Source organism: Pan paniscus, chromosome 3 (genome assembly GCF_029289425.2).
Source record: "Pan paniscus chromosome 3, NHGRI_mPanPan1-v2.0_pri, whole genome shotgun sequence".
Classification (NCBI taxonomy): domain Eukaryota; kingdom Metazoa; phylum Chordata; class Mammalia; order Primates; family Hominidae; genus Pan; species Pan paniscus.
In genome coordinates this window covers 151413340-151439349 of record NC_073252.2, presented here as the reverse complement: position 1 = coordinate 151439349, position 26010 = coordinate 151413340, and the positions used below count along the sequence as shown (strand labels likewise).

The 26010-nt window shown below is 43.3% G+C and overlaps 1 protein-coding gene across 8 annotated transcripts in view; it reads right to left on the bottom strand.

Annotated features, from left to right (window-relative positions):
• TMEM131L (transmembrane 131 like) overlaps positions 1–26010 on the bottom strand; it is a 170717-nt gene that overhangs the window by 85516 nt on the left and 59191 nt on the right. For all 8 annotated transcript variants that reach the window (XM_003822591.6, XM_024928630.4, XM_034959296.3 and 5 more), the window contains exon 4: positions 969–1037. In XM_003822591.6, the coding sequence (XP_003822639.4) occupies positions 969–1037 (69 nt within the window). The remainder of the gene's footprint in view (positions 1–968; positions 1038–26010) is intronic.

Below are 26010 nucleotides of genomic sequence, written 5' to 3'. Positions count from 1 at the left end.
ATTAGAAGTTCTTTTCAATGCAGCTATATTCTGCATCCAGGAAGCTTAACACTTGAAGATTCAAACTTTATCACGGACAACAAGAGTCCTTATGTTGCTTTCATCTCCACAGCGTCACCCTTCCTTAATTTTTCCAGGTTCCCAAGTTAGGCCCTCAACTGACACTCATATCACACTGTCTTCATCTTGCAGTTCTTTACATGATACTGTAAAGTCATTACAGTTTATGCACTGCCTTCCCCATCTTGAGTCTCCAAAGTCTTAATCCTAACAACTGTAAGCATGGTGCAATTTTGAATCCAGAAGGCACAGCAAGAAGTAAAACCAAGTGAGTAAATGAATCTAGTGTACAAAAATTCAGAGACCATCAATATTTAGAGTTTTTCATTATAAAATAACCGGATTTGTTTTGGAAAAACAACATTGACTTCTTATTAAATTTCAATCACTACAAAATATTAAAAGGAATACTTATTAAAAATTAAAGAAGGCCAGGAGTGGTGGCTCGCGCCTGTAATCCCAGCACTTTGGGAGGCCGAGGCGGGCGGATCACGAGGTCAGGAGATCAAGACCATCCTGGCGAACACGGTGAAACCCCGTCTCTACTAAAAACACAAAAAATTAGCCGGGCGTGGTGGCGGGTGCCTGTAGTCCCAGCTACTCGGGAGGCTGAGGTAGGAGAATGGCGTAAACCCGGGAGGCAGAGCTTGCAGTGAGCAGAGATCACGCCACTGCACTCCAGCCTGGTGGACAGAGCAGGACTCTGTCTCAAAAAAAGAAAAAAATTAAAGAAAGGGCTGAAACAATTCTTGTACTCTCCTTTTCACAAAAATATTTCTCTTAAGTCCCAGGATCAATATCCCTTCATATTATCAATATACCTAAAATTTAACATTGTACATGTATGTAAAAAAATCCTGAAAATAAATAGTATAAATGAGTTTTAATTATAAAGAAAAGATACTTACTGTATTCCAAAATCTAAAACTGATGGCTGAAAATGTAAGCCTTTTCCACTAAATAGTTTGTCCGAGAAGCTAAAAAAAGAAAAGAGAGGTTGATTTTGTTGTAGTTTTAACATTTAAATGCTGAGATATAACGTACTTAGACTAATGACTCTCAATCTCAATGCATGACATATAATTTTACTCCCTTATAGATTTTAAATGATAAAATTGAACTATTACAAGTCTGGTATAATTCTAGAGTTGTAAACTTAAGATAATTTAAGATTACGGTTAGTAGAACTTCATATCAAATGTACAGATTTTTTAAGCATTCAGACAGAAATAGAGATGGATTTAATTTGTAATAGCCTTCATTTCTGGGTGAATTTGGATGACATGGCTATTTTCATAAACCCTAAATCAGGAAATGATATACAAGTAAAGTTGGCCTGGGGGAGGGGACTGTGGCCTCTGACTTTGTTAAGACTTCTTATAACAAGGCAAGGACAGTGTCGCATAGCTGGTGAGGCTACAACCATCACAAGCCTGCATAAGAATAACAATCATACAGAATCTCACATGGCAGGTCACATTTCAGTTATTAATCATCACTATGATTTCATTTTCCTTCATAGTCAAAAGGCACAAATCAATATAGCAGAAAAACATATCAAAACATATTTTTAAAAACATGTAAAAGAAAACCATAATAAAGATACATGACATATAAACATACTTAAAAACATAAAATACAAAATACACATATGAGTATGAAAAACCATCAACTTCCATATGACATTTTGAAAGCTCTATTAATCTAAAGAGGTTTAACTGAAGAAGCTCCTAAAGGTAATACGAACAACTGTTTTCAAAGACTGGAACAAGCTTTCCAAAATAGAATCTTTTTGGCTGAAGACGGTGGCTCATGCTTGTAATTCCAGCACTTTGAGAGGCCAAGGCAGGCAGATCACTTGAGCCCAGGAGTTTGAGAGCAGCCTGGGCAACACAGTGAGACCCTATCTCTACTAAAAAATTTTAAAAATTAGCCAGGCATGGTGGCATGCGCCTGTAATCCCAGCTACTCTGGAGGCTGAGGCAGGAGGATTGCTTGAGCCCAGGAGTTTGAGCTTGCAGTAAGCTATGATAGCATCACTGCACTCCAGACTGGGTGACAGAGCAAGACCATTTTTGAGACCTGACTCAAAAATAAATAAGTAAATAGAATCTTTCCATTTTCTCCTCCCACCCAGCAGCCATCAACCAAGCTGGTTCAAAGGCTGGTCCAGGAGTGGAAATTTGACTTTTAAACCTGCTGGCCAACAGGCTTTGTGACCTTTCAGCAACTCCCTCTCCAAGGCCCCATTTTTCTTGAAGGTACAAACAATGCAGAGACCCGAGAACCCTTCCAAAGTCCTTGTCTCACAGGAAGAATCTAGTTGCAATCTTTTCTTCCTCTCTCCACTTTCTGCCTTTACCTAAGCTTCTCTTTCTCTATCCTCTCTCCATTATAGTCTGTTTGTACCTCCTTTATTCTATCTCCAGCACCAGCTGTATTAATAATAAAGTGATGCCGCCGGACGCAGTGGCTCACGCCTGTAATCCCAGCACTTTGGGAGGCCGAGGCGGACAGATCACAAGGTCAGGAGATCAAGACCATGCTGGCTAACACAGTGAAACCCCGTCTCTACTAAAAATATAAAAATTAGCTGGGCGTGGTGGCGGGCGCCTGTAGTCCCAGCTACTCAGGAGGCTGAGGCAGGAGAATAGCATGAACCCGGGACGCAGAGCTTGCAGTGAGCCAAGATCGTGCCACTGCACTCCATCCAGCCGTGGCGACAGAGCGAGACTCCGTCTCAAAAAATAAAAAGAAATTAAAAAAAAATAAAGTAATGCCTTGGGCTCCATCTGCCTAATTCTTGTCAATCTCTTCACTTGTTTTGAACACGGTCGGAGAAGAGGTATGCTATTTACTCAAACCCTAAAAGGCCAGCACTAATTCTACAACTGGCTTGCAGAGAAGTTGCCTCCGGAAACGATGTGAAGAACCACAGGTGGTAACAAAGGTGAAGAGGTGCCCACAGCAGGTCCACCACAGGGACCCTACTCCAGACGGAGCTGGCCAGGCTCAGTATTTCAGAAGAAGAAGAAAAAAAAAACAGGCAACTTCATGTACCAAAAATAATCTTGAGAAAAGTCAGGCTACTGCATAGCATAAAGCAATTAATGACAGTCTTCTTCCTGTCTTGTGCACTGAAAAGTGAATTTGCCATCAGATTTTACACAACTTCCACATGAACAGATGAGGTTTGGAGGATTTAAGTAATTCACCCAAGGTCACATAGCTACTAAAAGGCAGAGCCCAAATTCCAATCCAGATCTGTGGAAGTGGGAAACATGAGCCCAGTGTCAAGTTCAGGCACTGTATGACCTATCCAAGGAACCGGTGCAGTCTGGCCTGCTGATGACGGCTTGGGAAGCAGAGCACTCCAGGCCTATGGCCATCACCTTCCAGCCCTGAGAGTATCAGTCACTTAACCTCTCTCAAGTCCTAACCTTATTCTCTGTAAAATGGAAACGATCTACCCCATAGTTATCATGAGAATAAAATGAAATAATAGGATGAGATAAAATGATGTGCCAGATATGAAGCAAAGGCTTCATTAAGGTCAATAAATATTAGCTCATATTACTAAGAGGATGACCCTCATCTAATAAGAAAAGCAAAGAGAACAGATGGAGAAGCTGATTGAGCTTAAAGTCAATATCGACCTCTGGAATTAAAAGCCCCAAACGGGATGGTAATAATTAGCTCTGAATATTATAGAATAAATGAAATATAAACTTGGGCTGTCTCATATTCTGATAGAGGTTTTTAAATTCCACAATTAGAAAGTTTTACATACCCAATAAAAATCAGACATTTAGGGCCAAACCTAGAGTAACATGGCAGAAATAGCCAGAGTGTCTCTAACTTCAAAGAAAACTCTATTTTGATCCCAAATAGATAAATAAAACCATGCCAATTTTTTTTTCTCTATGAGTCATAAAATAAGTTATTTTTCTCATTGGCTGATTTCAGCTTGACTTTACAGCTTGAAAAATACTACATTAAGTTATAAGGAGTTTTAACGTCAGTATATAAATTTAAAAGCGCTTGCAGGTAAAACTATTTCAGACATAGGTAATGATCTGGAGAGTACTTACACATGCATATGTTTCAAATATTTGTTTGTTTGTTTTTTTGAGACAGAGTTTCGCTCTTGTTGCCCACGTTGGAGCGCAATGGCATGAACTCGGCTCACTGCAACCTCCACCTCCCGGGTTCAAGCGATTCCCCTGCCTTGGCCCCACGAGTAGCTGGGTTTACAGGCATGTGCCATTAGGTCTGGCTAATTTTGTATTTTTAACAGAGATGGGGTTTCTCCATGTTGGTCAGGCTGGTCTCAAACTCCTGACCTCAGGTGATCTGCCCGCCTCGGCCTCCCAGAGTGCTGGGATTACAGGCATGAGCCACTGCGCCTGGCTCAAATATTTGTTAAAAAACTGGGGGAGTGTGGGAGAGAACAAACTGCTAAAATTTAGTCAGCTACAGACACGAACAATTATCCTCAAATATCAGTGCCAAGAAATTATATCCTGTTTGAAATGCCAAAGTTCGCTTCAAAGAAATAACTTAAATCTCAAGAACTATAGCAATAAAAGATAAAATTTCCTCCTTTTCCCCCCTTTCTTGCGAAAGTCAGCATTTCACATTTCACCCTTCTCATATTTCACCCTTAATAATAATGATTCACGTATGTCAAAGACCACCTGGCCTCTTTTACTCTTAGGAGTCCCCACAACTTGGCATCAAATAATTACATGCATCTTGTAGAAATCAATGATAAATTTATGCCACATATTTCTTATTTTCACCCCTTCTCCATCTGTAAGATAATTGTAAAAAAAAAAAAAAAAAAAAAAAAAAGCTCCTAGTTAAAAGAGAAAAATGGACCGGGTGCAGTGGCTCACACCTGTAATCCCCGCACTTTAAGAGGACAAGGTGGGAGGATTGCTCAAGCCTAGGAGTTCGAGACCAGCCTGGGCAATACAGTGAGACCTCATCTCTATTACTATATATATAACATATATATTATCTGAGCTCAGTGGCACACGCTGGTAGTCCCAACTACTGAGGAGGCTGAGGTGGAAGATCCCTTGAGCCCAGGAGTTCAAAGCTGCAGGGAGCAATGACCGCACCACTGCACTCCAGCCTGGGCAACACATAAAAGGGGCCATTTTGCTTCTATAACAGGAGAAAGGCACGAGGATAAGAAATAAAGGCAAGAGCCATCTGCAGTGTCTGAGCTCTTGTTGATACAGATCCTGTTCCACACACTCTTAGTCCTTATTTTAAAGACCTTCTGCAAAGAGCTGAGCTTTCTCAGCAGCAGGACCTGTAGACAAGGATTTCCACATGTCTTATTTTAAAAAACATTGATCTTTGCCTAAGATTTTACCTGGCCTTTTTTCTTTTATCTTTTAAAAGAAAAAAATCTTTTTAAAAACTTTGGCCACATTTTTTTCTACAGACATACAACAAAGAAACAGTTTGGGCCTGGCACGGTGGCTCATGCCTGTAATCCCAGCACTTTGGGAGGCCGAGGTGGGTGGATCACGAGGTCAAGAGATCGAGACCATCTTGACTAACACGGTGAAACCCCATCTCTATTAAAAATACAAAAAATTAGTCAGGCATGGTGGCGGGCACCTGTAGTCCCAGCTACTCAGGAGGCTGAGGCAGGAGAATGGCGTGAACCCGGGAGGCGGAGCTTTCAGTGAGTCGGGATCGCGCCACTGCACTCCAGCCTGGGCGACAGAGCGAGACTCCATCTCCAAAAAAAAAAAAAAAAAAAAAAAAAGTTTGAAAAAGTGGCTGATACAAGAGAAATTTCACTGGAAATGAGAAGGTGCTGGGTCAGGTCCTAGTGTGACGTGAACGCCAATGTGACACAGGGATTCAGTTTCTTCTTCAACAAAATGAGCAAGCTGCACTGGATGACTCCAAGATCCTTCAAAAGCATGTAGATGCCCAGATTTCTTATTCCTAGGAAAATTAAATCTGTCTGCTGATATCAGACACACTTTAAAAAATGAGTCCAGTAACTTAGACATGGAAATGAGTTGGCTGTAACCAACTGTTCCAGCTGTTCACAAATGTTATCCAACCAAAACACGTCATTTCAAAGACAAAGCTTCATCTCCCCAGAGTGAGAGGCAGGGCCAGAGACTGCTGACCCCACCTCAAAGCTCTTGGCAATTTAATAAGGCTCAGCTGCACGGAGGCAGGTGGTCAGCTCCAGGAAGATGCTCCCCTCAGGCTTACCACCCAGGAGGCTGGACTGCCTCATATGCCCACGATCAAAACCCAGAGATCAGGAGAGTCCAAAAACAGAAGAGGGAAAACCCACCGGAGAAACTCAGCAAAGCCTTTGGAGAATGGGGCTATCTGAGTGGGCCTCAATGAGCAGCTACCACGGAGGGACACTGAACAAAGGCTGCTTCCAGTAAGGCCAATGGCAGGAGTGAAGATAGCGTGGACCACCTTGGAGAACTGAGCACAGAAAGTGCACTCGCAAGCTGGCCTGCTGGCTCCAGGGGTGGAGTGAGGAGAGTGAGGCAGGGAAGCCAGTGTGAGGGGTAAGGGAAGAGGGCCAGCCCAAGGCAGAGGGCAGCCTGGGCCCCATAGCAGCTACCCAGGAAGGCTTTGCTGGCCCATGAGGAGGGAAGCGAGGGAAACTCAGCAGACACTTCCCCAGGTGACGTGCTGTGGATGTGTGCTGGCCTTATTCCTAAGGGTTTACTCAGCTCTTGGAGAACACCACAGTGTTTCAGAAGAGGGCCTGTCCTTTCGAACAAGTGAAAAATAGCTTCACCTCCTAACAGGGATCTGAGACACAACAGTGAGCACCTACATTGAGGACTGAACTGTCTGGGTTTCCATATTCCTCAGCGAAGTGGGTTTCATCCATCTCTTGATGCCCCCACATCTAGCTAGCTGTCTTTGAGATGCAAACTCTTCCAACACCTGAAAGGACAGTGGGTGTTTCAAAAACAAAAACCTTATGGCCACAGCAACAATGGCTTTAGCCGCTGGATGCTGGCAAAAGGTTGCATGGACAAGAGGAAAGGTTTCCCATCCATTTCACAAACCCCCTCTGCCTCAAGAAAGGTAACTAAGTAGACCACGGTAACCAGAATAATGTTATTGCGTCAAGACTCTGAAGTGCTCAAGGAATGACATGTTATGCTAACAAGACACTTACTGGGCTGTTCTCATTATTCAAAGAAATGAGAGATCCCACGACTGGAAATGCTGGAAGAGACCTGGAGACTCCATAATGGCAGAAATCCCTGCATTAATCTCCTTGGTCCCTTTCTTCTAAACAGTGTGTCTGATGGGATACTTAGTCAACCACCATCTTCCTCTGAGCAGGAGACAGGTATTTCTAAGACCCAGCTGCTACCTCCTGGGACCTTAGAGGAATTCAGTATTTTTCCATTATGCAACTGGACTTCAAATCGATCCCTGCACAGATATAAAAAGTCCCAGGCTGGGGGGTGTCTATACCGATGCATGCCAACAATCAGACTGGTTACTCCAGGCGGCGGCCTTCCCCAGGCTCTCACTGCCTGGAAACGCCTATGAACTGAGGCAAGGTACTGGGCTTTAGGGCCTTCCTTGAAAAACAAATGGCCTAAGCTGCACAATTTATTAAATGAGTTACACAACTACATAGTTATAAAATTCTACATCATGATCTTAGTACAAGTTGTTTTTTCTGTTTTTATTTTTAATTTAAAAAATACTTCTCCCCAGAAGTTTACTGATAGGAAAAAACATAAAAGACACAGGCATTGCTACTTAAGTTGGAACTGCCATTCTTACCGGTCAATTAACTACTTGAAAAGAACCATTTAACAATAGAGGCAGAAACCAGTATTTTTCTCCATTAAAATCCTACCAATAAGAAAAAGTTTTTTGGTAGGACATGATTTTCCTAGTTTCTTTCACTGTAGAAAGCTTCAGGCTTCAAGGTCAAAGCAATTATTAAACCAAAAGAGAGGAATCAAAAAGTCCTTGGAGCGATACCAAGAGTGGTCTGTTGGAGGCGCTCTCGCTAATAACAGGACCTGGGGATGTACAGCAGCCCAGCGTGTTGATGGCTGGCCTTCCCAAGACAGCGACAAAAGTCATCCACACTAATCTGTCCCTCATATTGCTGATGACCTATGCATCCACACTATCCAAGGAGGAGACATTGCGTCTGTCAGACTAACCCCACAGTTGCTCTTTCTGGATGCATCCCAGGCTCACAGCCCCCTGTCCTGCCCTCTCCAGGATTTCCATCTCCCTCCCAGCTCTGTCTCCTCCACTTACTTACATGAAAAGAATCATGCCCTGCTCACTTAAGATCCTTCTTCACCTTCCCTAGCCGCTTCAAGTCCTCTTCTTCCCTTCGAAGCCAAACCATAGGTGATGTAACAATGACAGCAAGTAAATTTATTAAGTACTTGTAGTATACCAGATGTTGTGCCAAGCACTTTATTATATATAATCCTAAGAACCCTATGTGGATACCAATAATCATCCATCGCATTTTCGCACACAAAGATGCTCTGGGGATTTAAACAACTTGCCGAAGCGCACCTGGCTGTGGGGTGGCTGAATGGGAATGTGATCGTGCATTCACAGCCCCTTCACTACACTGCCTCCACCTGACTGCTCTCTGGCCCCAGCCCTCTCTGCAACAACGTGGCCCTTGCTGAGGTCATAAATGATCACAGCCTGCGAAATCAAGTACCGAGCTGACTTGGCCTCTCCACTGGCTACCCTCTCTTGAATGGCTCTCCCTTGGTTTCCAGGAAACCTCCCCACTACCTCCTACCTCCGTGGCTGCTCCTTCTCCCTTTCTAACTCCTCTTCCTCTGCCTATCTCTTCCATGCTGTCATTTCCAAAGCTCTTCCTCTACTCTTTTCTCACTCTAGCCTATTGTACCTATCCAGTGGGTTTGCCTATCACCCACAGATTAATGCTTCCTTCACTGACATTTGTGATCACTGTAGCTGTTCAGCATCTTCCTTTACTGCATTGGTACATTTCCCATGGTCATCCCTCCTGGATTCGGAAAGGGCCAGATACTAGTTTTACTTAGCCCCACTAACAGCTGGGGTGCTAGCCCATGACCCAGACTTCTCCAGATTTACCCGCCTGAGGCAGGGCCTCCTCAAGCTGATGCCACAAGGAAGCAAAGAAGTTGAAGAATCTGTCCTGGGGGACCACAGCAGTACTGTAGCAGGGTAAGTGATGGGGTGGGGTTCTCAGCATTCTATTTCCATGGAATATTTTTGGCTGTGGCTCTAGCTGCTAATCCCTCTTTTTGCCGGCTTGTTTTCTGGGCCTGGTTCTTTGGTCTTCCTAGAGATTCTGTCAGCTGCCCAACATCTTTTCAGCTCAAATCAGCCAGAGTTTGGTTTCTGTGGTTTGACTGATTCATTTCCCAAGCCTGTGTATCTGTGGCCTAGACTCTGCTGAGCTCCTGACTCGTGTTTCCATCTGTACCAGGCCTCATCCCGTGGATGGCCCACAGGCACCTCCCAATGGAATAAAAGATGCAGTTCACCATCTTGCTTGCAACGCCCCTCAGCTGGCTGTACTATATTCCCACGCCAGTGAGTGCCTTGGCCTACCTGCCCAGCTGAAAGCTTTGTTGATACCTTGACTCCTGTGTCTTCCATAACTCCATGTGCAACCAAAGAAATCTGTCCCTCACCCCCACATTCCATGAGGACCAAAAGGCATTTTCTCTCCAATTCAAAGAATTTTAAAATACATTATTTACATATTTACTCTTACCACATTCCACATACTATAAAGATCTACTTTAGCCAACTAGTTAAAGGACTTTGCAAAACCCTATTAAAGAATAGGCCAGCAATTAAGCTCACATTTCCCCAACTCCCATCCCAACTTTCTCCTTACTCCAACTCCCATTCCAACTTTCTCCTTACTTTCATGGCTTCTCCTCTGTGGTTTAAAGATTTGACATCTTTCCTAGACGCTAGGGTAGGTCACTCTACTATATGTTAAAATAATGAAATGTGATTATAAAATCTGCAAAATACAAAATACATTTTGCATTACCTTTCAGCTCTAGGACAAGTTAGCACGAACATTCAGTATTAGATACCTCCAGCATTAACAGAGTTTGCCAGACACTATACATAGAAAAAAGAAGCCAAAGCAGAAATTCACACGAACCCTAAGCAGATAAGGGAGTCTAGGGATGAAGGACTTTTTCCTCTTTGATCATGGGTGGACAATGCAAGCTCATGCATTACCGTGCATGTTATTTTTAGAAAACCAACTGTGAGTTCTCAAAGTGTCCATAAAAATTTAAGTTATTAGTTCCCTAACGGTGCACTAGCCATGTTTTAAAGCTCATCTATAACACTTTAAGCAACTTGGTAGCTGAACTTATTCATACTGTAAAGGCAGACATGCCAAATCCCACCAACATTCATTTCTTCTATCTACCCAAGGCAGTTAGATTCAGAAATCCCCAAAGGCAAATAAAAACAGGCTGCCTAACTTTCACAGGCTCACAGTGTTATGTATGTATCACACACCTCCTACAATACATAACACATATGATACAAGGGAGAGCACAGTCCACAGTACTTTAAGTGTCCACAAGAGGAAGAGATCACCTGGCGTGGAATAGGTTAGGAAATGCCTTTTGGAAGAGGTGGCATTTGAGTAGGATCTAGAAGGCTGAACATGCTGTCTTCAGGTAAGGCTGGAGGAAGAGTTTTAACGAAGTGAAAAAACACAAGTTAAGGCATACAGATCACAGAAAGGCTGATAAGATAAAAAGTGAAGTACAAAAGATAATTAATTTCTAGAGTTTCTCAGTAGGACCGAAGAACAATCCTATGTAACTTTATGACCTGGAATAATATTTTACTAAAACACACTCAACTGACAGATGTTTTTTGTTTTTGGGGTTTTTTTTGTTTTTTTGTTTTTATTTTTGAGACAAAGTTTCGCTCTTGTTGCCCAGGCTGGAGGGCAGTGGCGCGATCTCAGCTCACTGCAACCTCCGCCTCCCGGGTTCAAGCAATTCTCCTGCCTCAGCCTTCCCCAGTAGCTGGGATTACAGGCGCCTGCCACTATGCCCGGCTAATTTTGTATTTTTAGTAGAGACGGGGTTTCTCCATGTTGGTCAGGCTGGTCTGGAACTCCCAACCTCAGGTGATCCGCCTGCCTCGGCCTCCCACAGTGCTGGAATTACAGGCGTAAGCCACCATGCCCGGCCCTGACAGGTGTTTTTTTTTTTAAAGTCCCAATATGAGCAAATATCTCAAAATGATCTTCAGACAAATACAAAGAATGTTAACAAGATTGCCAGAAAAATCTAATGAAAAATTTCAAACTATTCTTTGAAGGGCCAGCCTCATGAGTAAAGGAGCCAGCAGGAGCAAGGGAGCCCCCTGCTTCACAGCAGCTATTACAGTCGAGCACAATACTAACATGTATATCAGTGTTTCACTCCACCAGGGCCCAGTCCCATCTCACAGAATACCTAGACAATATGTCATTATTCAAAAAGTTAAGTCTTCTCTCCTCAAAAAAAAAAAATATATATATAGCCTCTGAACATAATGTTTTTAAAACGGAATGCAGCAGAAACCTTTTTAATTGAAGTTTCATGCTGTCCATTCAGCAGACTAGCATAGACCACACACTTGCCCATAAAGTATAATTTACTATCACCAAGCTCACTTATATAATATAACCCCACTGTCAGAGGAGGACTTTAAAAATGATTTTTCTTATGTGAAACCCAACAAACATGGCACTGGAGAAACCAGTCTAGAGTGTGCCCAGAAAAACAAGGACTCCTTAACACAAGTCAGAGGACTGCTGGGTGTTTGTTTTGTTGGTTTTTTTTCCGCCTCCCCCCCCTTTTGGGGGAGGTATGTGACTTAAACATATGTTGTATGAAAAGCAATTTTTCCTTGAGAAATAATGGTAAACATCTCATTGTTTCTTTCCCAAGGTTCTGTGACAGAGGTTGCTCTTTGGCCCCTAATATCCCCCCTTCTCGTCTTCTTTCACATAATGGAATTTTTAAGTGGGCATATTTCCAAGGCTCCTCTGCATCTGGGTACGGCCACGGGACTAAGTTCCAGCAAATGGGGTGAAAGCCGAAGTATCGCGCTGGCAGTTTCCAAACTGCTGCCAGGAAAACAAACGTCTCCACCTTGTCCCACGAGTAGGAGATCCCAGTACCCTGGGGAAGGCAACGTGGGGTCCCTAAAGACTTCCTGGAGCCAGCGGCTGCATATCTGCAGACTCTCTCAGGAGAGAGAAAACACTCTCTTAAGATGTAAGCTTTAATTCTAACTGGAACAGCTTCCCATTCTTTTCCAACACCAGAAACTGCCAGTGGCAGCTGCTCAGTGGAACTAATACTACATGGCCTCATCACTCCAGCCCCTGCTTGCCCTGAGGGAGGCGGGTTTTTCAGCAGTGCCAGCCTTTCAGGGCGGCCAGAAGCAGAGCATCCCAATAAACCAGAACGCTAAGTGGCTGAAGCAATAAAAGTCACTCAAACATAACCCAAATCTGATGGTAAAACAAAGAAAATCCTAAGTATGGAAAGGATGGTTCCTGCTGTCTTTCACTGGAAAAACCCATTGGTTCTGGTGGGGGCCTAGGGTGGCTTTGGCCCTGCACTGATGTAAACTGGGAAGTGCCTGCATGTGACTGGTTTAGAGCCTATCCTTCTGCTTCGTAACTAGACCTGCAGGGACGTACAAGGACCTCCATGAGATGCTTCAGGGAACCAAAGGTGGGAGGGTATTCCAGACTGATGTGGCCACACCAGAAAGAAAAGAGGTGCTAGAAGGAGCACACAGGCGACATCCCCACCTGGAAGGAACAAAGTCCTGGAAGGAGCATAGTCAATAAGAACCACTGCCATTTACATTTCAGGGAAGGCAAGGGGTAAGAATTATCCTACTCTTTGAAGATTGCTTAAAACATCCTCAAATACCGATACACATTACCTCCTTCCTGTGGGGTGGCTGGCAGGAACCTTACAAGGGAAAATACTTGTGTTCCTGCTCTACTTAAAGTTGTTCAGTGTTGTGTGAAACTGCAGAGTTCTTGCAAAATCAGAAGAGAAAAAATCAGGGAAAGTTGCATCTTGCTTCCCAGTTAGTCTAGGGAGAAAGGAGTCCATCAGATATAACACAGCAGTGGAAGAAAGAATGAGGCTAAATTCCTACAGGTTTGTCAGAGGCTTTTGAACCAGAGCAACTCCATCTTAAATAGGAGCTGGGTAAAACGAGGCTGAAACCTACTGGGCTGCATTCCCAGACAGTTAAGGCATTCTAAGTCTTGGATGAGATAAGAGGTCGGCACAAGATACAGGTCATAAAGGCCTTGCTGATGAAACAGGTTGCAGTAAAGAAGCCGGCCCAAACCCACCAAACCAAGATGGCCACAAGAGCGACCTCTGGTTGTCCTCACTGCTACACTCCACCAGCGCCATGACAGTTTACAAATGCCATGGCAACATCAGTATGTTACCCTATACGGTCAAAAAAGGGGAGGCATAAATAATCCACCCCTTATTTAGCATATTATCAAGAAATAACCATGAAAATGGGCAACCAGCAGCCCTCAGGGCTGTTCTTACTATGGAGTAGCCATTCTTTCATTCGTTTACTTTCTTAATAAACCTGCTTTTGCTTTGCACTATGGACTTGCCTTGAATTCTTTCTTGTGTGAGATTCAAGAACTCTCTCTTGGGGTCTAGATCAGAACCTCTTTCCTGTAACAGGTTCACTGGGTCCCAATCAGGAACAATCTACAAAGGTGGAGTTAACCATAAAGATGAATACAAGAGATCATCTAATGCTCTTGTGATCAGAAGTTCAGTTTCCACTATTATAAAATTAAGGTAAGACCCTGTGATGGTTAACACTGAGTATCAACTTGATTGAAGGATGCAAAGTATTGATCCTGGGTGTGTCCGTGAGGGTGTTGCCAAAGGAGATTAACATTTAAGTCAGTGGGCTGGGAAAGCCAGACCCACCCTTAATCTGGGTGGGCACCATCTAATCAGCTGCCAGCACAGCCAGGATATAAAGCAGGCAGAAAAGCATGAAAAGGCTAGACTGGCTTAGCCTCCCAGCCAACATCTTTTTCCCATGCTTTCTCCCGTGCTGGATGCTTCCTGCCCTGGAACATCAGACTCTCAAGTTCTTCAGCTTTGGGACTCGGACTGGTTTTCTTGCTCCTCAGCTTGCAGACAACCTATTGGACCTTGTGATTGGGTGAGTTTAATACTTTGTAATAAACTCCCCTTTATATATATACATAGGAGGGAGGGAGGGAGATAGATAGACAGACAGACAAGACAGATAGCTAGATAGATCGATCGATTCTGTTAGTTCTGTCCCTCTAGAGAATCTGACTGACATAGACCCCCTAAATCCATTGTGAGGATTAAATGAAATGTGTTTGTAAAGAGTTTTGCCAAGCACCCAGCAAAGTGTTTCAGGATTTCTTTTATTAGAGGTTGTGGGGAGGTGGGCAGAATGCCTCCAACAGAACTCCAGTGCCCTGACAGCTAGAGGCTGCACTGCAGGCACTGCAGCAACTGAAGTGGGAGCCTCCCTTTCAACTCAGCTCAGGGAACTTAATTGTTCTTAATTATACAGACGCCACTCATATGCAAATCATACATGAAGAGTTTTCCTTTTAAATTGTAATTTTTCTTTCAAACCCTTGAGGCACTGAAGTGTTATTGCTGAAGATGTCTGCAAAAGAAAGAATGGCCCTGCGTGGTCCCTCAAGCCCAGGAGTCCCTCTCCACAGGCCCTCACTCCCTCTGCCCCATCAGCAGCTTGTTAACCCCCCCAGTGGCCAGGTCTGCCCCAGTCTTGCTCCTGGATTTTCAGCCCAGATCCTAACAACTTCCCCCGTCTTTCCAGCATTCTCCATCCCTAGACAAAGCACGGTATGAATCCATGCGGATGTGCAGGAAAGCAGGGAAAAGCAAAGATCAGCTGGTAGCAACATGGTTTTGTCCATTCAATCCTTCTCTCAATAAACACCCATTCCAAAAGAAGCAGAGCGCTCCAACAAAAATTGTGTTTTGAAGATTGTAAACAGCAACATGAAAAAAGTGCTGCCGTTGCCGTGACAAGTAAACAAAAGGAAACAAAGCTGTTGTGTGCAACAAGATTACAACTAAAAAAAATATACAAAGGAAAATGAGAAGGCAAATACCAAAATATTAACAGCAATGTTAGGATGAGTAGAATATCAGACACTTTCCTTTTGCCTGACTCTCCAAAATGGTTCCGAACCTGTGAGAATATTAAAGATGTTCAGAACGATGTGCTTTTTGAAAACTCAAGAGCAATAGGAAGGTACACTCTTCCTAAATACAGCTTATAATTATTTCTTTTTTTTATTCAAACAGCATATTTCCACATTAATAAATTATTTAAAAGCTAAAAAAAGTTAGCTTTTAAATAATTGGTTTTGTTACGTTGCTTCACTTCCCCTAACTCGCTGGCCACCTCTCAGTCTCCTCTACGACCCTTCTGAATGCAGAGACACCCCAGGCTCCAGACCCTGGTCCTCTTTTCTAAGCAATCTAAAATGACTCAATGCTTATCTGATCCAACGTGAAGGCTATAAACACCACCCCAAATTTACATCTCTAGCCCAGCACCCTTCCCAACTGCCCATCCACATGTGCTCTGGAATGTCAAAAAGACATCCCAAACTCAACAGGTGTGAAACTGAGCTCCTGATCTTACCCCCAAACCCAATTGCCCACAGCCATCTCCGCTCAAGCCAATAACAAAATTGGTTGTTCAAGCCAATAACCTTGGAGTCATCCCTAACTGTTCTCTTTCTCACACCCCGCATCCCATCCATCGGAAATCCCATGAGCTCCGCTTTCACCAGGCCCACTGCCACACCTGATCCAAGCACCCATCATGTCTCTCCATCTCTTGCCTCCTGGCTGTAAGGGCCTCACTGGTTTCCCTGCCACCCAGGCTCAGCACTGCCAGCATGGCCTCTTTAAACCTAATTCAAATGGCATCACTGCTCTGCTCAAAATCCCCACAAGAACTCCGCATTTCCAAGGCCTCACGCTGTGCTCTCCCTGTGACCTCACCAACTCCACACCCCTCTCCAGGTCTGTACCCATGGTGCTCTCACCACAAGGGTCTTCTGGCTTCACTGGGAATATCCCAAGTATATGGTCCTCCTACCTTAAAGTCCTTTGCAGTGGCTGTTCTCTCTATCTGGAACATTCTTCACCCAGACAGCCTCATGGCAAACTCCCCCATCTCCATCAAATCCTCCAACTCCTGGCCAGGCACCGTGGCTCACACCTGTAATCCTAGCACATTGGGAGGCCGAGGCGGGCGTATCACGAGGTCAGGAGATAGAGACCATCCTGGCTAACATGGTGAAATCCCGTCTCTACTAAAAATACAAAAAATTAGCCGGGCGTGGTAGCACGCGCCTGTAGTCCCAGCTACTAGGGAGGCTGAGGCAGGAGAATCGCTTGAACCCAGGAGGTAAAGATTGCAGTGAGCTGAGATTGCGCCACTGTACTCCAGCCTGGGCAACAGAGCAAGACTCTGTCTCAAAAAAAATAAAAAATAAAAATAAATCCTCCACCTCCTTCAAATCCTTGTAAAATCTCACCCTCTTAATAAGCTTCAACCTCCTGTTTATAGCTGCAGCCCCCACCACAATCCTCATCCTCTTTTCCCTTGACCGGTTGTTTCAACTTTTTCTATACCACATATCACCTTATAACATCCATAAAATTTAGTTTCGCAGTTTTCTCTTTCTCACATCCTATTAGACTGCAAGGTCCACTAGATTTTTGGTCTATTTGGTTTGCTGTTTTGTATTTACAGAACACTCACTCAGTAGCATTTGTTGAGTGAAAGAAAACCTTCCCAAACCGGTGTCATTGATTTATAAAATCACAATTCAGGCCTCAGAATATTTCTTTTTAATTACTCAGTATAAAGCTGGCTTCATCCTAGCGTGTCAGAAACCGCAGAATCATAAAAAACGTTTCCCAAACTTCAACCAAAACCTTCACCAAATCTAATTTACCAAAACAATAAAAGTATGTATAGAATACTTTTAAAAAACCAATGTCAGGTTGGTTATATTTCTTTTTCAGCTTAAAAAATATATCGGGTCTATTCATGCCAATCACAAATACAACATTTAGTGATTTGCTAAATTACGAATGCTGTAAATGTTAGAGGGCAAGACAACTAAGAAACTTAAAAATGCAAAAAACATAGGATCCTACTAAGGAAAATAAGGTACTGAACCAGGCAATGAAAAGTTTAGAAAGAGATTAAGCTAGAAATTGCGTGATCAGGTGGATCATGCTCAAACAGGACTGTAAGAGGAGGTCCAAGTTGGTAACCCTTGGCTTGGGGAGAATCTTTTAGAAAGTAGCACCCACAGCCTGGGCCTGGTTCAAATGCTTTGACTAACCATCTGAATCAGCAACATTGGTTATTACAGCATGCCTGAGATGGTTCTTTTAGTTCCATTGCTTGAATGAATAGATCTGTAATCCCAGAATGAAGAAATGAATCAAAACCTAGAGTAATTTATAAGCCAGTGACACAAAATACAGGCAAGCTGAGGTGAGGCTCAGCACCTGATTGGCAGCCTCCCCTCCGCCACTGCTGCCGCAGATGTGCGCCCCACTCCCACACGCAGTCCCCCTACTTATAATGGGGTGAATGTGGCCAATGTGGAAATAAAAGAATTGAGAAGGAGGCTGGGTGCGGTAGCTTACGCCTGTGATCCCAGCACTTTGGGAGGCCAAGGCGGGTGGATAACCTGAGGTCACGAGTTCGAGACCAGCCTAACCAACATGGAGAAACCCCGTCTCTACAAAAATACAAAATTAGCCGGGTGCGGTAGTGCATGCCTGTAATCCCAGCTACTTGGGAAGCTGAGGCAGGAAAATTGCTTGAACCCGGGAGGCAGAGGTTGTGGTGAGCCGAGATTGCAACACTGCACTCCAGCCTGGGCAACAAGAGCGAAACTCCGTCTCAAAAAAAAAAAAAAAAAAAAAAAAAAAAGAATTGAGAAAGAGAGAGAATCCCTAAATCCACCTGTGCCTGAAGCTAATACCTCTGCTTCTTCCAGGTTACCAGGGCCAATGAGTTCCTTTAATGAGTCAGCTAGCTGAGTGAAATCTGTCACTTGAAGCTGAAAAGATTCCAACTAGTAGGTATATGAACCCAGCAACTAAAACATAATTCATGAGATTGTGTCCAAAAGTCAGCAGGTAACCTTTGGAACGTTAAGAAACATTTTATGACTATTTATAAAAACAAATGCTTTCCGAGAAACAGTATAATTTTGCAAAAGGCTGAAGATGATCTGAAATTCCCACTTAAAAAAAAAGAAAAAGTGTCCATCGAAAAGTACAAACTACATTTTCTTTATAAAAGAACCAACAGGTTATTTTAGGAGGGATAAAAGTGTTCTAAAATTAGAGTGTGCTGCTGGTTGCAAAATCCCACAAATACACTAAAAAATATTGAGGTGCACTCTTTAAGTGGGCAAATTGTATGCCATGTGAATTGTATCTCAATAAAGCTTTAAAAAAAAAAAAAAAAAAAAAGCACTAATAGCAAGTAAGCACACACGCCAGACTCCTAATTCAATCATTCTGTCAGGATTCCATGTAGGAAAGAGGAGGCCATTTCTGCAGATGCATCTTCTCACACATGTACCCATACAAGCTCTACACAAGCTCATTCCCTTTCTGTGCACACATACGCCTCCTGTACATAATGAAAATGCCATATGCAGATGCATTTGATTAGCACCATCCACATTTCCCATAATTATGCAGTGCTTTGTAAGCTGCAGTTAATTCCTAACTATTATCCAAGTGCAAAATCATTCTGCCTAATTTCAAGCAGCCTGGCAGCTGCAGAGGAAGAACAGCTTTGGCCTTCACTGGAGATCCATTTGACATATAACCCCTGCTGCTACAAGGACTCCAATCATCTAGAGCTAATCAATTTCAATCAAGCAGGCTCTACTAGACTGGAGAACAATGGTGATTTCCTTCTTCATCTGTTAGCATGCACCTTAAAAGGGCCAGAAGATGAAGAGAAGGGCAGAAATCAGGACTGGGGTTTGGTGGGGAGGTGGTGGAGAGGTGGGGAAATTGAATAAGAGAAGAACAAGTGCTTACACCAGACATGTGATCCTTAAAACACCTGGCTTCCAGAGCTCAGCAAACTAACACTACAAAATTATCCTAAATTCGCCAGTTCTCCAAATAATCCCTTGACCTCTCTTCTTAGGAGGCATTTCTGGATTTTAAATAACTTCCATTGTCTTTTTCCTTTAACTATAAACAGAGATAAGAAAATATACTAACAGCACTTTATACAATAAAATAGCGTATTATACTGTAAAATGCCACGTTTATATAATAAAATACTGTATAATAAGGTACTCACATGAATTTTTAACTCTCATTACAGACAACTCAATTTTTATTCTGGATTCAGTAACATTTTTGAAATATATTCCTTTCCTCCAGTAATAACAAAAGAGGGAAATCCTGTAGAGTTCACATTCTGACAGTATTTACAGGATTAATCCCTTTATATCCAAGAAAAGGTATATCCTCTGTAGTGGAATCTTTAAAAATGTGTAGCTCCTAAACACTTCCTCCCTTTTAAAAAGAATTCTCATGGGCACTGGCTCCTAGAGTCAAGAAATAATTTAGTCCAGTAATAGCCAATGTGGCCATCTCTCAGAGATAATATGGATTCAAGGGTTCCAGCACTTCCCCCGAATCAGAATTTCTAGGGATAGAGCCTAGGAATCTGTGTTTGAGGAATAGCTCTCTCAGACAATTCCAGTGTACATGCATCCACTAGGGGAGCAGAAGGAACCTGAGTACATGCATTTGGGAACCACCGATCCATTTATCCATCTATCTGCTGCTCATTCCAGGATACTTGCAGTGACACTTCTGTTTCCAATGCAGCTCATTCCCATTATAAAATTCTTCAGCCTCAGCCAGAGTCAGGCTGCAGGAAATGAGCTAGCTATTTTAAGCAGAAAGGGATTTAATATAGAGAATTAGGTGCTTATAAAATCACTGAAGAGTTCAAGGGAGCAGGCTCTATGCCGGGCCTCCAGGAAAGACTCCCAGAACCACATGGAACTGGCCCACAAGGGGTGCTGGTGCCTCTGCCACATCAGGAAAGTGGAGGGGCCTCAGGAAGCTATCTTGGAACTACTGAGTCAGCCACATCCTGTCAGCTGCGATCCTAAGAGCTACCTCTGTCACTGCCGCTGGTCCAATGTCAGATATCAACTCAGTCAAACAGTGGGACGAATCACTCACTTTTTGCTATGCTCCAGAGGTCGAACTTGCATGAGTAAAATGTGCTTCTGAAAATACCCAGTGAATACCTTTTAAAGGTACTTGCCAGAACCAAGTACAGCAAGCCAGCCTACCCTGGACAGAAGACCCTCAACTTCAATCTACGCCTATGCAGCATTCTCTTTTCAAGCAGTCTCTAACAACCCTCAAGTCTCTCTCACCTACAGTACTTCCTTTGGGCGTTTTTCTATTTCCCCTTCCTGTGGGGAAACTGCTCGTTCATGTCCCAGTACTGTACCATACCTAATAATATCTTTTGAATTTATTCTTTGATTCAGCTCATAATGCAGCCTGTCTAGATCAGGGTCCTGATTTATCATCCAATAAACCGGCTCTTTTCCCCAAAATGCCACCATCCACCAAATTAATGACACTTAAACTATCAGTTTAAGTATACTAATGCCACTTCCCCTGGAATATCCTGATAATCACGTTATCAAGATCTGCCAAAATTCAACCAGCAATTTTTACACAGTATTTCCCGGACCTTATATCCAACACAGCATTAGGTGTAGTGAATGGATAAAAGTATAAAACACAGACCCTGACTACAAGGAGTTTGTATTCTCCAGGAAGCAGCACAGACCTAAAAAAAAAAGGACAACAGAGATGGCAAGAATTTTAGAGGCTGCAAATGGAATATTTGACACAAATATGAACTATAAACTACTTAGATTTGAAATAATGATGGTCCTTAAAGCATGTGTGAGGTCTCATGAAATGAACATATGGTAACATCTTGCGTAACAGCCTGTTTTAACAGAGACCATTTTTGCAATCAGATCTTACTTAATACACTGTGTGACTTCAAAACATGGGCATATGCCAAATACAGAAAATCTCCCACAGGTTATGTGAACGAGGTAGGGGAGAGAAAGGGAGGTGTTTGAAGCAAATGAAATCATTCCTATCACAAGGATTCAGACCAGAGAGTATACCACAGTGTGACATAAAATGTACACATACCCTTAAATTTTAAAATTTATTTTCCCTTGTGCTCAAACTACTTTTCCTCCTAGATTTAATTTGGTGTTATATTTGTGCTTGCATTAAGATTTTCCCCCCACGGATTCAGTTTTCTCTTCTCTTTAGTTTTTCAACTCTTTCAATCCACTCCCTTCCAAAGTAGCAGTATCTATTTCTAAATAAAGAGTCCACTATAGGTTTAGTTACTTTACATACTCACTTTCAGTAAGTGGAAACATATACACTGACTAAAGTTCCTCTTCAAGTCATGCTGAAGATGAAACAGGTACACCCACAAAAGCTTGCCAATTTTAGTGGAAATTTTACTTTCATTTCTTTTGTAAAAAGGATTCCATCCCATCTACATTTTAGAAGTATGCTGTGTACCATTTCCTTAAATAGAATATTCAAAGTAATCAATCATTTCTTTTACCAGTGCAAGTACAACTGACTCTCTATGGAACAGAACATTTCCATTTTCTACAGATGAAAGTCAAGGTTCAAAGACATGAGGTTAAGTGTCATTTCTCATAAGCACCGAGATAAAATTAATCACAAAACCTCCCAGAAATCACCAGTGATCACAGAACAGGCAACTGATGGGCGGTCTCTGGAACCCTCTGGACAGTGGGGATAAAAGCAATGGAAGGTTCTTCCTCAGCTCACTGGATCCCACCTCTTTAATCCGGAGGCCACAACCCTCGGAGGCCAGACCCACAGAGACTTACCCTACAGAAAGGGTGCCAAAATTCAAAGACTGGTGTGACCCACCATACACTGTACATGGTCAGATAAGAAACCACTGCAGATGTTTCTCTTGAGTTTCAAAGTCTACCCTATCTGTGGCCCACACTCTCCGAGGGAGGGGTTGGCTCCCCCACCCCCAACCAAATCCCTCTCTCCCCAAGACTATTTCTATTAGGCTTGGAAGCTCTGAAACAGAGGCATACGCTGTACCTGCTTTGCTTGTGGAACAGCAACTTTAATATGAACACATTACGAGACAGCCTAGGCAGAGAACCTATAAGAGACCAGGTTCTGTTATTTTAGGGAAAGTAGGAAAAACATTAAAAAGAATGCAAGTGAGAAAGCAATTTCCTTCTTAAATTTAAAAGTATTTTCCTCCTTTACCTGCTTTTGAACTTACACTTTTTCTTACCTTATTGTGATTTGTTTTGTTGTTTTTAAAGCCCCTAAATTTCCAAAGGGGAATGGTTTATCTGCATTACTGTCACCAGACTTCACACTCTATATTAAAACTGGTATGCTTTTTTCAATATTGTAAAACATGTCACAGTTTTCCCTCTTCACTGGAAAAGGATACATCAAATACAAAACTTATGTTTTACCACCCACACAAATCTACCAATGCCAACTGCTGGGAGCTCAAACGCAATCTTGCGCTCTGTTCTGTTTTCGTAGGCTGGGTTTTCCTTATCAATAAGTTTCCATTTTTACAACTAAATAATCCACCTGAAGAGGCAAGCTGTAACCTGTTTTATATTATGCCAAAACCTGGAAGTAAACTGAGGCTTTCAAAATGTATAACGTCTATTTTCCTCTTTATTTCAGAGATGAGAGAACTCAACAAGGCGTGGCAGGCAATGCCTTTCCGCAGGACAAGGAAATTCAGACCAGACGGTGAGGAAAAGAACCTGCTCAGTTAATGGTATGGCTGCACAACACACAAACTGAACTAAAATTACAGAAGCTTCTCGAAGTTGTACACATATAGTACCAAAAAAGAGGAAACTGAAGAGAGACAAATGCAAGGTGGTCCCGAGGCAGGACGCAGAAAAAGGACGAGGTTAGACCCAAATGTTGCAGAAACAGCCTTCACCTCAGAGTCAGGGGCCCAAGATGACACTCCAGGCTCAGCCAGACGCTGCCAGGTAAAACGTGTTGGGTTCCCTTCCTGGGCTGCGTTTCCTCAAACACGAAAGACCCCCAAATTCTGATCCTTTCACTGGCAACAAGTTATAAAACTATGAAGAAAAGGAAGTAAACATTAAATCAGGGCAGGGGTGGGGTCACATACACTTGCCTGATTTGGATCAATGCACTATAAAAAAGACAAGAAGAAACTCAGGATTTGGGCCAGTGGCTCATGCCTGTAATCCTAGCACGCTGAGAGGCCAAGGCAAGCGGATCACTTGAGCCCAGGAGTTCAAAAGACTAGCCTGAGCAACATGGTGAAACCCTGTCTCTACCAAAAAACACAAAAACTTAGCCGGGCATGGTGGTGCACGCCTGAAATCTCAGCTACTCGGGAGTATGAGGTGGGAGAATTGCTTGAACCCAGGAGGCGGAGGCTGCAGTGAGCTGAGATCGTACCACTGCACTACAGCCTGGGCAACAGAATGAGACCTCATCACTGCCCCCCCGCAAATAAAAAAAACTGAAGATTTGGCAACAAGTCACCAAATAATAATTACGATGAAAATTACTTTCACCTCCCCCTTGTGAGATTCATTTACTATTGTCAGTCACAAGTACCTGCTAGAATAACCCCAAATCCTAAAACATCAATGGACTGTAGCCAACATGAGCTTTGTGTCAGAAGTGCAACTGAAAAAAGATGGTCATCTGATTCCTAAAAAGGGATCTTCAGTCTTTCACGGAGGGTTAAATAACCTCATGCATTCAACACTTAATTGCCATGTCTCAGGTATTGTCCCAGACAAAAGGGACACAAAGATACATATAAACAATAAATGCAGGCCCTCTCTCAAGGCCCCAAAACCTACACGCCTGCTCAACAGAATAGACATGATGTGAACCCTTAATTACCAGAACAATTTATCCCTCCTCTGTGTTTCTGCAGCATTTTACACCTACCTCTGTTATAGCACATTTCACAACATGACAGGAGCTATTTACAAGTGCTACTGGCCTCATATAAGACAGCAAGCTTCCTTTTTTTTTTTTTTTTGAGACAGAGTCTTGCTCTGTCACCCAGGCTGGAGTGCAGTGGCGCGATCTCGCTCACTGCAAGCTCCGCCTCCCGGGTTCACGCCATTCTCCTGCCTCAGCCTCCCGAGTAGCTGGGACTACAGGCACCCGCCACCACGCCCGGCTAATTTTTTTTTGTATTTTTTAGTAGAGACGGGGTTTCACCGTGTTAGCCGGGATGGTCTCAATCTCCTGACCTCGTGATCCACCTGCCTCGGACTCCCAAAGTGCTAGGATTACAGGCGTGAGCCACCGCGCCCGGCCAAGACAGCAAGCTTCCTGAGGGCAGGGAGTGTGTCCTTCATCCCTGCATCCTCTATCCAATACAGTATCTGCAGGAGGGAGTGCTCAAAAAACATGTGTTGGAAACTTGAAGTTAGGGATAAATGATTCTCAGATGAACAATACAGGTAGTGGACAGGAGAAGAGAGGCCTGTGGATGACAGAACAGGTGGACCACGTGTGGCCTACACAAACTTTATGCCCTTGCTACTCAAACTATGATCCACAGACCAGCAGCATCGCATCGCCTGTGAGTCTGTTAGAAATGCAGAGTAGCAGGCTGGGCGTGGTGGCTCACGCCTGTAATCCCAGTACTTTGGGAGACCGAGGTGGGCGCATCATGAGATCAAGAGATCAAGACCATCCTGGCCAACATGGTGAAACCCCATCTCTACTAAAAATACAAAAAAAATCAGCTGGGTGCAGTAGCACGCGCCTGTAGTCCCAACTACTTGGGAGGCTGAGGCAGGAGAATCACTTGAACCCGGGAGGCAGAGGCTGCAGTGAGCCGAGATCGTGCCAACTCACTCCAGCCTGGCGACAGAGCGAGACTCCATCTCAAAAATAAAAAATAAAAATAAAAAATAAAGGAATGTGGAATCGCAGGCCCCCCCACAGACCTACTTAATCAGCATCTCCAAGCTAACAAGATCCCTCGATGATTCCTGTGCGCCTTAATATTTGAAAAACACTGATACAGAGAAGATTTAAGTGGGAAACCCACTAACAAATGAGAAGAATGTTAGACTTGGGCAGCAAGAGTAGTAAAAAGAAATTAAGAAACTGAAAGGAAAAGGGCTGGGCACGGTGGCTCACGCCTGTAATCCCAGCACTTTGGGAGGCCCAGGCAGGCAGATCACTTGAGGTCAGGAGCTCGAGACCAGCCTGGTCAATGTGGTGAAACCCTGTCTCTATTAAAAATACAAAAATTAGCCAGGTGTGGTGGCGTGCACCTGTAACCCCAGCTACTTGGGAGGCTGAGGCACGAAAATCGCCTGAACCTTGGAGGCAGAGGTTGCAGTGAGCCGAGATAGCGCCACTGCACTCCAGCCTGGGTGACAGAGTGAGATCCAGTCTCAAAAAAAAAGAAACTGAAAGGAAAAGGATTTACTTATGAGGCTGTTAAACCTGTGATGAAAGAACAGGCACTGGCTCTAGAGGTACTATCACAATCACTATTTCAAGTTTTTAAAAACGGAAAAATCCTTTTAAAAAATCCTAAAACTTTCCAATATATGCCTGATTTGTCTGCACCACTCAAACACATTGGAAAGAAGGAGAATAATCATTATGTATCAAGTCGCATCAACCCATA